Here is a 12,673-nt window from a genome sequence, read left to right as displayed (position 1 = left end):
TTGAGCAGGTTATTCACTGTACAAAGGAGCTTATCATGGAAGGTAGGTTGGGCTGTAAATGGGGCTAAAATCTAGCCTGATTCACCAAGCATGAGCCCTGATTTTGGCCTCTGAAAGTCTAGAGGGATGCCAGGCGGGGTGGCTCACACCTGTAATCCCAGCACTTTGGGAGGCAGAGGCGGGTGGATCACTTTAAAACAACTAAAGTGTCCATTGATAGGAGAATGGTCAAATAAACTGTAGTCAATCCACACATCAAAACACTAGTCACGGTCAGGCATGGTGGCTCACACCTGTAATCCCAGCACTTTGGGAGGCTGAGGCGGGTGGATCACCTGAGGTCAGGAGTTCGAGACCAGCCTGACCAACATGGTGAAACCCTGTCTCTACTAAAAATACAAAAGTTAGTCGGGCGTGGTGGCAGGCGCTTGTAATCCCAGCTACTTGGGAGGCTGAGAAACGAGAATTCTTGAACTCAGGAGGTAGAGGTTGCGGTGAGCCGAGATCGTGCCACTGCTCTCCAGCCTGGATGACACAGTGAGACTCCATCTCAAAAACAAAAAACAGAAAAACGCAAATTGCTGGGAGGGTATCTCAAATGGCACATTGGGCAAAAAAGCACGGACAGTGTGACTGGAAACCTTGACCATTCAAATATGCAAATTATGGGGATTGCTTGGGATCCCATTGGTAGTACAAAGTAAAGAGAAAGTGTTTCAAATTCGGGCACAATTAGAAAAGCACAATTGGAAAAACAGGATTGTTCTTTTTTTTTTAATAAGTGAATTAAAAAGTTTATTAGCCATAGAAAAAAACGGATTCCTCAAAATCAATTATTGATAAATCCCCTGTAAAACAGCAAAAGCTTACAGAAAATTTCTCTCATGACACATAGTCACTGTACTTTTGGTCCAAGAAATGTTGGGTTTTTTCCTCCTTCTTCAGATGACAGACGGATGTAACTGAATCTACGAACGAGTGTACTTGCCCCAAGTGTGCAACATAAATACAGAGGCGATGAACAGAAGACTCATAACCAATACTGGAACAGGGCCAACTTGGAGCCCAGGTGAATCTTCTGTGTAGAATCGCCACATGCCCCTGGTGCCTGCTGAGGTTGTGTGGCCTGCGTTCCTTGTCCCACTGCTGGCATTTTTCCTCTGCTGGACAGTGGATCCCGCCGCCCGGGCGGCCACGGCTTTGCTGGGAGAGTGCCCTGAGGATCCCATGTTAGTGCCACTGGGGGTCGGACCAGGCATGCTGGCGATGAGGGTGGCAAGGAGCTGACGCTGATGGAAGGAAAGTGGCGGAGCCCCCGAAGGACCCACAGCTGGCGAGACTGCCAGGATTGTTCTTAGAGTCATTTTGGCTTTCAGACCAAGTGAGTTCTTGGGCAGCCTCCTCTTGAGTTGGATGTTACGTACAGCAGATGGAATGTGCCATGGCTATAGGATAGGGTCAATGAGGGCAGTTTTCCAGCAAATCAAGTTCTTGTTTGTGAACATTCTTCCTCCTTTGGATATGAAGTCATATGCTCTTCTGGGGGCCCTCTCTAAGTCATACCGGAAGAGGTGGAGACACATGGCAATCTTTGAGGTCAAGCAGATGGAGAAAAGCCCCAGGCAAGGTAGAATTTGTGCAGCTGTAATCTTTGATAGCCTCACAACGAACTCTGATCCTGGTCTCAGACTGACCTATAATCCTAAACAAAGGGAGTAATCAAGGGGAGGGCAAGTTAAGTTTATGTTGTGGACCAGGGGTCAGCAAACTCTTTTATAAAAGGCCAGAAATAATATTTTAGGCTTTGTGGGGCGTATAGTCTTGATCACAGCTGCTCAACGTTGCTGTTGTAGCACAAAACCACCACATGCAGTAATTAAATGAGTGAGTGTGGCCGTGTCCTAATAAAATCTTATTTGCAAAAACAGGTGGCAGCAGGCTGGGCATGGTGGCTTGTGCCTGTAATCTCAGCACTTTAGGAGGCTGAGCAGGGCAGATCGCTTGAGCCCAGGAGTTTGAGATGAGCCTGGACAACATGGCGAAACTCCGTCTCTACAAAAAAAAAAAAAAAAAAAAGCAAAAACTAGCTGGCATGGTGGTGCACTCCTGTAGTCCCAGCTACTCAGAAGGCTTAGATGAGAGGATCACTTCAACCCAGGATGTTGAAGCTGCAGTGAGCCAGTGATCATGCCACTGCACTCCAGCCTGGGCAACAGAGTGAGACCCTGTCTCAAACAAACAGACAAACAAACAAACAAACGCAGATGGCAGCAGGTTTGGCCCACAGGTCATAGGTTGCTAACCCTTACTCTGTAATACCACAAGCAGAAAACTATGCATCTCCAAGAAATACCAAATCTGAAATAAGATCACAGAGCATGCAACTCCATAAAAGGGACCCCCCAGATTAAGCAGTCTTAAATCTCTCTGACTGTGTGTGTATGGTGGCTCACACCTGTAATCCCAGCACATTGAGAGGCCGAGGTGGGTGGATCACTTGAGCTCAGGAGTTCGAGACCAGCCTGGGTAACATGGAAAAACCCTATCTCTACAAAAAATACAAAATACAAAAATTCGCCACTGTGGTGGCGCGCACCTGTAGTCCTGGCTACTTGGGAGGCTGAAGTGGGAGGATTGCTTGAGCCCAGGAGGCAGAGGTTGTAGTCAGCTGAGATCGCACCACTGCACTCCAGCCTGGGCCACAGAGCAAGATCCTGTCTCAGAAAAAAAAAAAAATCTCAGATCTATTAATTACAAGTTGTGAAACTTTGGAAAAAAGCCATACCTTTTCTCATGCTCGGGTGTTTCATTTGTAATATGGAGATTATAAGACCTACCCAGCCTACCCCAGAATGATGGTGAAGTGCAAATGGATGATGTGCATCAACAGCAAGCAGCTCTCATTATGTGGAACTGCAGAAACGCCTTATGAGTTAAAGACTAAAGCTCTTCATGGACAAGATGGTGCTTATTCACTATGGAATCAGTAGTGCCTCCCACATATTGGCACTCAGAATAAATTTATTGACTTTATAAATGAAATACTATTTCCTTCTTTCAAATCAAGGTGCCATTATTTGAACAGACCAGAGCAGTAGCAGCCGATAGTGAAGCAATTTGAAAAAAGGACATGGACCGTTGAATTTTTGGAGTTTTAGCTATATTCGGGGAATGTTTCTGGACCAAGGTGCCTACACAACTTTGGGCAAGCAAAGATGAGCTCCCGTGAGGACATTACATGCACGTTTCAAGCTCCATTCAGATGTACTGGAAACATTCTGTCACTGAAGGGGGTTTTCCCTCGGGCCTTTATTTCTCATCAGTAATATCCTCATTGCAAGAGAATCCTCAGCCATTTGACTGACTACCCCTGGGGCTTGCTCCAACACTGTATCTTCCCATGGATGGACGCGGCCATGTGTACAAATTCCCCAGACGCATCATGCTAGCTTGTTAAGGGTTTGTCTGGTGTTTTACAGGGGCATTATTGCCAAAATGAAGGCTAAAGATACCAGTGTAATGAATATTACTAATGCCAGCTGGGCACAGTGGCTCATGCCTGTAATTCCAGCACTTTGGGAGGCCGAGGTGGGCGGATCACTTGAGGTCAGGAGTTTGAGACTAGCCTGGCCAACATGGTGAAACCCCGTCTCTACTTAAAAAAATATAAAAGTTAGCCGGGCATGGTGGCACATGCCTGTAATCCCAGCTACTCAGGAGGCTGAGGCACAAGAATCGCTTGAACCTGGGAGGTGGAGGTTGCAATGAGCTGAGATCGTGCCACTGCACTCCAGCCTAGGCAACAGGGTGAGACTCTGTCTCAAAAAAAAAAAAAAAAGCATGAATATGACTGATCACAATAAAAGGAAAATGAAACAAAACGCTTGGCGATCGTTGTATATTAAGTCAAATCGAATAGCCCGTTTGTCTATTTGGAGGCAGCAGGAAATAGTGGAAAGAACATGTGTGTTAGAGCCAGGCAGACCTGAGTTACAGTCATTACTAGAGTTATGAAAGAGTTATGTGCTCTTGCACAATTTACTTAACCTTAATGTTATCATCTCGAGGTTGTTGTGAAATGAGCTAGAACAGTGCTTCTCAAAACCACTCTTGGGCGAGAAAGGACAAATATTGTGAGAGGTGGAGGCTGTTGTTGGCTGGGCAGTCTCCCCCAGAGGGGTCTACTACTGTGGCCTTTTTCCAGGGCTTTGCCTTCAACTTAGCACGTTTAGCAGCTATTACTATTATGGAACTGCAGAAACACCTTAGGAATTAAACACCAAAGCTCTTCACGGAGCCGGGCGCGGTGGCTCACGCCTGTAATCCCAGCACTTTGGGAGGCTGAGGCGGGTGGATCACGAGGTCAGGAGATCGAGACCACGGTGAAACCCCGTCTCTACTAAAAATACAAAAAAATTAGCCGGGCGTGGTGGCGGGCGCCTGTAGTCCCAGCTACTCGGAGAGGCTGAGGCAGGAGAATGGCGTGAACCCGGGAGGCGGAGCTTGCAGTGAGCCGAGATTGCGCCACTGCACTCCAGCCTGGGTGACAGAGCAAGACTCCGTCTCAAAAAAAAAAAAAAAAAAAAAAAAAAAGCTCTTCACGGAAGAGATACGGCTTATTCACTACTGAATCAGTGGCACTTGCCACATATTGGCTGAAACCACTTTTGGCTGAGAATAGATAAAAAGCACTCTTTCTTCTTCTTTTTTCTTTTTTGAGACGGAGTCGCTCTCTGTCACCCAGGCTGGAGTGCAGTGGCGCCATCTCGGCTCACTGCAAGCTCCGCTTCCTGGGTTCACGCCATTCTCCTGGCTCAGCCGCCCAAGTAGCTGGAACTACAGGCGCCTGCCACCATGCCCAGCTAATTTTTTTGTGTTTTTGTAGAGATGGGTTTCACCGTGTTAGCCAGGATGGTCTCAGACTCCTGACCTCGTGATCCACCCACCTTGGCCTCCCAAAGTGCTGGGATTACAGGCGTGAGCCACTGTACCCGGCCCCTCTTTTTTTTTTAGACAGAGTCTCACTCTGTCACCCAGGCTGGCAGGCTGGAGTGCAGTGGCATGATCTCAGCTCGCTGTAACTTCCACCTCCTGGGTTCAAGCAATTCTCCCAAGTAGCTGGGATTATAAGCATGCGTCTCCACACCCAACTAATTTTTGTATTTTTGGTAGAGATGGAGTTTCACCATGATGGCCGGGCTGGTCTCAAACTCCCGGCCTCAAGTGATCCACCTGCCTCAGCCTCCGAAAGTGCTGGGATTACAGGCGTGAACCAACACGCCTGGCGATAAAAAGCACTCTTGATCGGGATATGGTATGGTGGGCAGGTTCCTGGACAGTCTTGAAAGGAATGACCAAAAGACTAATGGGCCTGGGCCCACTGGCTCATGCCTGTAACCCCAGCACTTTGGGTGGCTGCGATGGCAGGATTGCTTGAGCCCAGGAGTTCAAAACCAGCCTGGGCAACATAGTGAAACCCCATTTCTACTAAAAAAGTAAAAATAAAAAAGATGAATGGGCCAGAAGAGAGGCTCTGTGTGACCATCCCAGGAAAAGGAGATAACTCTAATGACCCTATTTTTTTTTTATTCCCTATTAACATGACCCCATACTAGCCTGTAAATAAGGAGTTGTCTGCATCAAATGTAATGCAGTTGTTTTCGTTAGCAATTTGACAGTATGGTGCACTGGTCCGGAGGGTAAGCTTTAGAATTAGATAACCTAATTAGGCAAGTTAGGCAAGTGTTGGGCAAGTTAGTTAACTTCCCAGAGTCTCAGCTTCCTTCTTCCCAGGGATAATAATAGAATTCCTTCTCTGCTCACTTTGTCTTTTGCTTACTCAGAGGTTCTGCGTGCTCCTCATGGCAGCTCACTCATGGCCTTCAGGGTCAATCACTGAGATCTCTGTTTGGTTAGAACCATCTCAGCCGGGCACAATTGCTCATGCCTGTAATCGCAGCACTTTGGGAGGCTGAGGCGGGAGGATCATGAGGTCAGGAGATTGAGACCATCCTGGTCAACATGGTGAAACCCCGTCTCTACTAAAAATACAAGAAATTAGCTGGGTGTGGTGGCGGGTGCCTGTAGTCCCAGCTACTCGGGAGGCTGAGGCAGGAGAATGGCGTGAACCCAGGAGGCGGAGCTTGCAGTGAGCCGAGATCGCGCCACTGCACTCCAGCATGGGCGACAGTGCAAGACTCGCGTCAAAAAAAAAAGAAAAGTTTCCTTTTTTTTTGAGATGGAATCTTGCTCTGTCACCCAGGCTGGAGAGCAGTGGCGCAATCTTGATCTCAGCTGACTGCAACCTCCACCTCCTGGGTTCAAGCAATTCTCCTGCCCCAGCCTCCTGAGCAGCTGAGATTACAGGCACGTGCCACCAAGCCCAGCTAATGTTTGTATTTTTGGAGAGACAGGGTTTCATCATGTTGGCCAGGCTGGTCTCAAACTCCTGACCTTAAGTAATCCCCCCGCCTCAGCCTCCCAAAGTGCTGGGATTACAGGCATAAGTCACCATGCCCGGCCAGAACTGTTTCTTTCAGACCCCTCAGAAGCTGCTGGCCAGCCTCCGGCTGGTGGCCTTTGGTTCAGGTGTCCACCCTAGGTCTAATCAGCGTGGCCAGCAGGGAGACAGCATAGCCAGGAGAACACAAAGGGCTGGCTGCTGAGTCAGGGACTGTGGACAGGGCCATTTCTCATAGGAGATTGTAGGTGTGGTGTGCACCACGATGGATGCCCAGGACACAGAGATGAGACAGAGGCCTTTAATGCAAGGTAGACCTTGGTTCCTCCAATAAAAGAAATGCTCGTTGCTGGGCACGGTGGCTCATGCCTGTAATCCCAGCACTTTGGGAAGCTGAGGTGGGTGGATCACGAGGTCAGGAGATCGAGACCATCCTGGCTAACACGGTGAAACCCCGTCTCTACTAAAAATACAAAAAATTAGCCGGGCGTGGTGGCAGGCGCCTGTAGTCCCAGCTACTCCCGAGGCTGAGGCAGGAGAATGGCGTGAACCAGGGAGGCGGAGCTTGCAGTGAGCCGAGATCGCACCACTGCACTCCAGCCTGGGCGACAGAGCGAGACTCTGTCTCAAAAAAAAAAAAGAAAAAAGAAATGCTCGTAAAGAGCCTCACAAATTCAGAGAAAACACTGCTTTCTAGCTAAGGGGGTAAGGGAGAGGCTCTATGGAAGGTGGGGCCTCCAGAGTGTCTTCCCCCAACTACTCCAAGCCAATCAGGGCCTGTCCCCAGACTTGAGGCTGGGAGTCAGTCCTACCCAAACCTCATGACTGGGAAATTCGGGGAGTTCCTAAAATCAGCCTCTCCCCTCCCTCTGCTACAGGCTTTGATTCAAAGATGGGGCCATATGACAAAAGTCAAGCCAGTCAGGACAAAGAGATTTCCCAGGAAGCAGACGTTCTTTTCTCTGCTGCGTTTGAACATGGAAGCGCGTATCCTTAGAAGCCACGGGCAGTTACTTTGCAGGCGCAAGGGAGACTTCTGAGCGTGGAGTCCTCACCAAGAAGGCAGAGCCTGGAGGGAGACAGAGGAAGAAGCAGAGACAGAGGCAGGAGAAACGGGGCCTGGACACATCATTCTGGGAAAGTACGGGGAGAACAGGGCAACAGTGAAAAGTACAGTTTGATGGGGATGATGGAGCATGGATGTTAATATTGGGAAGGCAGGCCAGGCGTGGTGGCTTATGCCTGCGATCCCAGCACTTTGGGAGGCTGAGGCGGGTGGATCACTTGAGGCCAGGAGTTTAACATCAGCCTGGCCACCGTGGTGAAACCCCATCTCTACTAAAAATAACAAAAAGTAGCCACGTATGGTGGTGCACACCTGTAATCCCAGCTACTTGGGAGGCTGAGGCAGGAGAATTGCTTGAACCTGGGAGGCGGAGGTTGCAGTGAGCGAGAGATCACGCCACTGCACCCCAGCCTGGGTGACAGAGCAAGACTCCATCTAAAAAATATATATATCTGTGTGTGTGTGTGTGTGTGTGTGTGTATGTGGAAGCAAGATTAGAAAGAAGACAAAATTTAAAAAAGAAAGAAGGAAAAGAGGCTTTTTTCTGCAGGGAACAGGAAGCTAATGAAAGTATTTAAGTGCTGTGATATGAGCAGTGTAGTAGATAAACTAATCACCAATGTGTGTAAAATGATTACAATGGAGAGGCCAGAGGTGAGAAGAACATCGAGAGCTTATCACAATAATCTGAAGACCTGACCCAGAGAAACTGCAGTGGGGCTGGAAAGAGAAGAAGGATATGGAAAAATAAGACCACAGACTCAAGATTTTAGAGTAAGACTTTGTCATTTACTAAAGGTGGCACGAAGGAAGGAGGGTGCAAGCCAGGCTGAAAGAGCACACTTTATTTACTTTTATTTTTGAGACGGGGAGTGGGGGGCTGTCTCACGATATTGCCCAGGCTGGTCTCAAACTCCTGAGCTCAAGCAATGCTCCTGCCTCAGCCTCCCAAAATGTTGGGACTACAGGCACGAGCCACCAAGGCTGGCCAGAGCACACTTTAAAGTCTTGGATGATTCCTCTAGGCCAGTATTTACATGAAAGACAGATGTAAAAGATTAGGCAATTGGGCAGGGTGCCATGGCCCATGGGAGGGCGAGGCGAGCAGATCACCTGAGGTCAAGAGTTCGAAACCAGCCTGGCCAACATGATGAAACCCCGTCTCTACTAAAAATACAAAAATTAGCCGGGTGTGGTGGCGCATGCCTGTAATCCCAGCTACTCAGGAGTCTGAGGCAGGAGAATCTCTTGAAGCTGGGAGGTGGAGGTTGCACTGAGCCAAGATCGCGACAGTGCACTCCAGCCTGGTCGACAGAGTGAGACTCTGTCTCAAAACAAAACAAGACAAAACAAATGAACAAATAAAAAAGATGAAGCAATTGATCAGAGAAAAATTTTCTTTAGGTACATTGTTGTAATGCAAACAGATCATGTGAAATTTCATAACATTGCATAATAGTCTGTGGTGCTGACATACAAGCAAAATGTCAGCAAACTACAGGAGCTGTTTATAAAGAATGCTAACAACCTACTTTTGAAAGGGGTGGCACAAAACATATGTATCACTCTGTTGAGATTTTAACTTTTCCTCTAACTTGCTGTGTGACTCTGGGTAGGTCGCTTACCATCTCTGAGCTCATTTTCTCAGCTGTAAAAAAGGGGGAGATAAAGCTTTCCCAGAGTTGTGGTCCTCACCTCATGATTTCATAGGAAAACTCCTTGCTAATTCCTAATAAATAAAAGGTAAATAATAAATAAGTAGAAAAATGAATACGTATATTTAAAAATTAGAAATAAAAGGTAAATATGTTTCAAACTTCCTTTCCTCTCTCCTTTCTTTTCTTCTTTCCTAAGTATGCTTTGAGTTTGCAGGCTGGCTTTCCACAGGTGGTTAGTGTTGTCACAGCTTGTTAATAGGTTTCACGTAGAAACCTATGGTTAAGTCCCTCGTCTAGGTTGGGCGCAGTGCTTCACGCCTGTAATCCCAGCACTTTGAGAGTCCGAGGAGGTAAGCTGAGGAGTTCAAGACCAGTCTGGGCAACATGGCAAAACCTCATCTCTACAAAAAATGCAAAAATTAGCGAGACGTGGTGGCATGTGCCTGTGGTCCCAGCTACTTGAGAAGCTGAGGTGGGAGGATCACCTGAGCCTGTGAGGCGGAGGTTGCAGTGAGCCGAGATCGCACCATTGGGATTCAACCTGGGTGACAGAGTGAGACCTCATCTCAAAAAAAAAAAAAAAAAAAATCAGTCTTCCAGGTTCTATCTAGTACAATACCTGGGTTCTCTGATTCTAGGTTCGTCTGCATTACAGAACCAGGATGGCCTTTCTTGGTCCTGTATCTATGATGGGGGAATAAATAAAACACAGTATTTTATTATGGTGATTTGCTTAAGGAGCTAAAAACTACCCATGATTTATAGCAGTGAAGGGACAGGCAGTGCTCCTCAGTCAGGGAACCGTGGGTGTGGCCAGTGATGACGGACAGGGATGGCTAAAATGCAAGGGAAAGCAATGAGGGCCGCAGAAGAAGCATATGTGATGTACCATGGCAGGTAAGGGGGCACTATTGTGGATCTAGTGTGTCCTCAGCCCCTAACTTCCCCTATACTACCACTTATGGAATGCTAAAGGCATGTACCATTTCATGCAATTCTTGAAATAACCCTATGAGTAGGTAGAGTATTATGATGTTCATTTGACAGATGGGGAGACTGGAGCTTAGGTCACTTGTCCAAGGTCACAAAGACAATTTTGTGAGTGACAGAGCAAGGACTTGAACCCAGGTTTCACTGTCTCCAGAGTCCACGGTTTTTGTTTTGTTTTGTTTTTTGTTTGTTTGTTTGTTTGTTTGAGACAGAGTCTCACTCTGTTGCCCACGCTGGAGTTCAGTGGCACAATCTTGGCTCAATGCAACTTCTGCCTCTCAGGTTCAAGCGATTTTTTGGCCTCAGTCTCTGAAGTAGCTGGGATTACAGGTGCCCGCCACCACACCTGGCTAATTTTTGTCTTTTTAGTAGAGACGGGGTTTCATCATTTTGGCCAGGCTGGTCTTGAACTCCTGACCTCAAGTGATCCGCCTGCCTTGGCCTCCCAAAGTGCTGGGATTACAGGCATCAGCCACCGTGCCAGGCGTGGAGCCCATGGTTTTAACTATTGTTCTGTACTGCCCACGCTGGAATTTCTGGGGAAGCCCTCTCTTATCTCTTCTTTTACAGGCACATGATTTATAGCAACCATCCGGAATAGGATGGAGTGAAAAAGGGGACTTGGGAACTATTGCCTCTCCAAGATTACTCAGTTCTTTGATTTCTCTCCTGGGAGCCACACTGCCTGTCAGCTAGAAGGTACTGGAAGAAATTAGATTGCTCTAGGGTGTTCACTTGTACGCAATTTATTATTTCTAAAGATAAGGCCTAAAGAGACATCTACATTGCATTAGTTTTTTTTTTTTTTTTTTTTTTCCCAATGAATGAAAGCAGAAGGGCATCTGTTTAGTATTTGAGCCATGCACCTGGCGCACTTTGATTAAAAGAGAAAAATAAATACTAAAACATAGTAATCCAAAGAATTACCCCTTTTGTGGCTGACTTACCCACTGCTTTGAGTATGGGACTCAAAGGGGCAATTTAAATTTGGGGCTGCCAGAAAAGGATGTCCTTGTTCTTTAGTAATCAGGAAGACTAAAGATCTCCCTGGGAGCGGGCTTGGATTCTGGCTTGTGGTCTAACCCTAGGTCCAGATATGAAGCTTGGAAAAAGCACTGAGAATCTGTTAGGGGGTGGGAAAGAAGGAGACATCATCTCATTCAACACCTTCCTCTAATTGTGAAATACATTAAAGCCCAGGGCACTGGAAACCTGCCAATTCCCCCCACTCCCCGTCAGCCGACCTGCTCTCCACCCTTTCCATCCTGTCCTGCGTCCTGGGAGGGTGACCCGTATGGCCTGCATCAAGGAGTTCCCTTACCCTCTGGCTTCCAGTTTGGTGAGGCCAAAGGAAAGCAGGCAGCGGAGATGAAAGGGCAGGAGGAGAGCGAGATGTGGGTCTTATTTCCTCAACCGCCTCCCTGCAAGGGCACCCTGGATGAGCGGCATCCCTCCTCGGGAGGCCCCAGCCCTTGTCAGGTGGCCTTCTCCACGCAGCTGCCATCTCTGGTCCAAGGAACTGCTTCTCCCTCGCTCTTTCAAGGCCGAGGGGAGCAAGGGCTCCTTGTGGTTACTAGGTACTGCCCTATCCACTTTGTGCATACATCTTTGTAAATAGTCCCATTATTACACACTAATCAAATTGCCCAATTTGAATGTGCCATCTGTTTCCTGCTGGCACCCTGATGGATATACCCAGAGGGGTTGAATGACTTGCCCGAGGTCTCAGAAGGATTTGATTATACACCAGTGTGTACTAAGAAGAAGAAATAAACTGATATAGTATTTTACAGTTCACAAGGCACTTTAATAACTGTACTATCAGGATGCAGGAAAGGTATTAGGCTTTCCACTTAGAGACGAGGAAACTGAACCTTAGAGAAGACTGGGATTAGCCACAGCTGGTGAGCACCAGCACCGGCCTCAGACCCAATTCCTGGGCTCTGCCTATCACGCTACAGCCCAACCTTCAGGGCAGAGAGAATGCTAATTCCAATCCTGTGGATAAGAATATTGATTCCTCATTAGTATGTCTCCACACCGCAAGCACCAGGAAAACAAATACAGCCAGAGTTCCATCCTCCAGGCCCAGAGCTCGTGACGCTACACATGCAGTCCAACAAGCCTGCGAGGCAAGTGGCATCATCCTCTTTTACAGATGAGGAAAGGTTCAGAAGGCGAAATATCTCACTGAAAGTCACACAGCTGGGAATAGCTGGACTGTGAACCCAGGCCGGCCGGCCTGCTCCCTCTCCTCCCCCACACTGCCTTCCAGTGCAGAGATATGGATCTCTGAAGGCACCGCAGGCTGCAGGCCCAACACATCCGCTGTTCTTTCTCCCATCAAACCAGTCCCAACTTGGCTTTCAAACTAACTCTGGGACCTCGGCCCAGCTTTCCTGTTGGGCGGCCAAGGAGGCTTTTGCAGATAAAACATGATAGAAAATGGAGCAGAGCTGATTAAGACTAACAGATAACAAGGCAAGGCATGCAGGCCCT

The 12,673-nt window shown here is 47.8% G+C and overlaps 1 protein-coding gene across 1 annotated transcript; it reads right to left on the bottom strand.

Moving 5' to 3' along the window:
• Window positions 1-872: 872 nt before the first annotated feature.
• On the bottom strand, window positions 873-1,336 carry LOC129483876 (protein transport protein Sec61 subunit beta-like). The gene has a single exon (XM_055281292.2). It carries the CDS (start codon window positions 1,257-1,259, stop codon window positions 969-971), a length of 291 nt encoding a protein of 96 aa, XP_055137267.1. The 5' UTR covers window positions 1,260-1,336; the 3' UTR covers window positions 873-968.
• Window positions 1,337-12,673: the final 11,337 nt, after the last annotated feature.

The sequence above is a fragment of the Symphalangus syndactylus genome, chromosome 6 (genome assembly GCF_028878055.3).
Source record: "Symphalangus syndactylus isolate Jambi chromosome 6, NHGRI_mSymSyn1-v2.1_pri, whole genome shotgun sequence".
NCBI classification, from domain to species: domain Eukaryota; kingdom Metazoa; phylum Chordata; class Mammalia; order Primates; family Hylobatidae; genus Symphalangus; species Symphalangus syndactylus.
This window is presented reverse-complemented; position numbering and strand designations above follow the sequence as displayed.

Coding starts and splice junctions, on each gene's coding strand:
- LOC129483876 (XM_055281292.2), bottom strand. CDS start 1,259: ATGCCTGGTCCGACCCCCAGTGGCACTAACATGGGATCCTCAGGGCAC.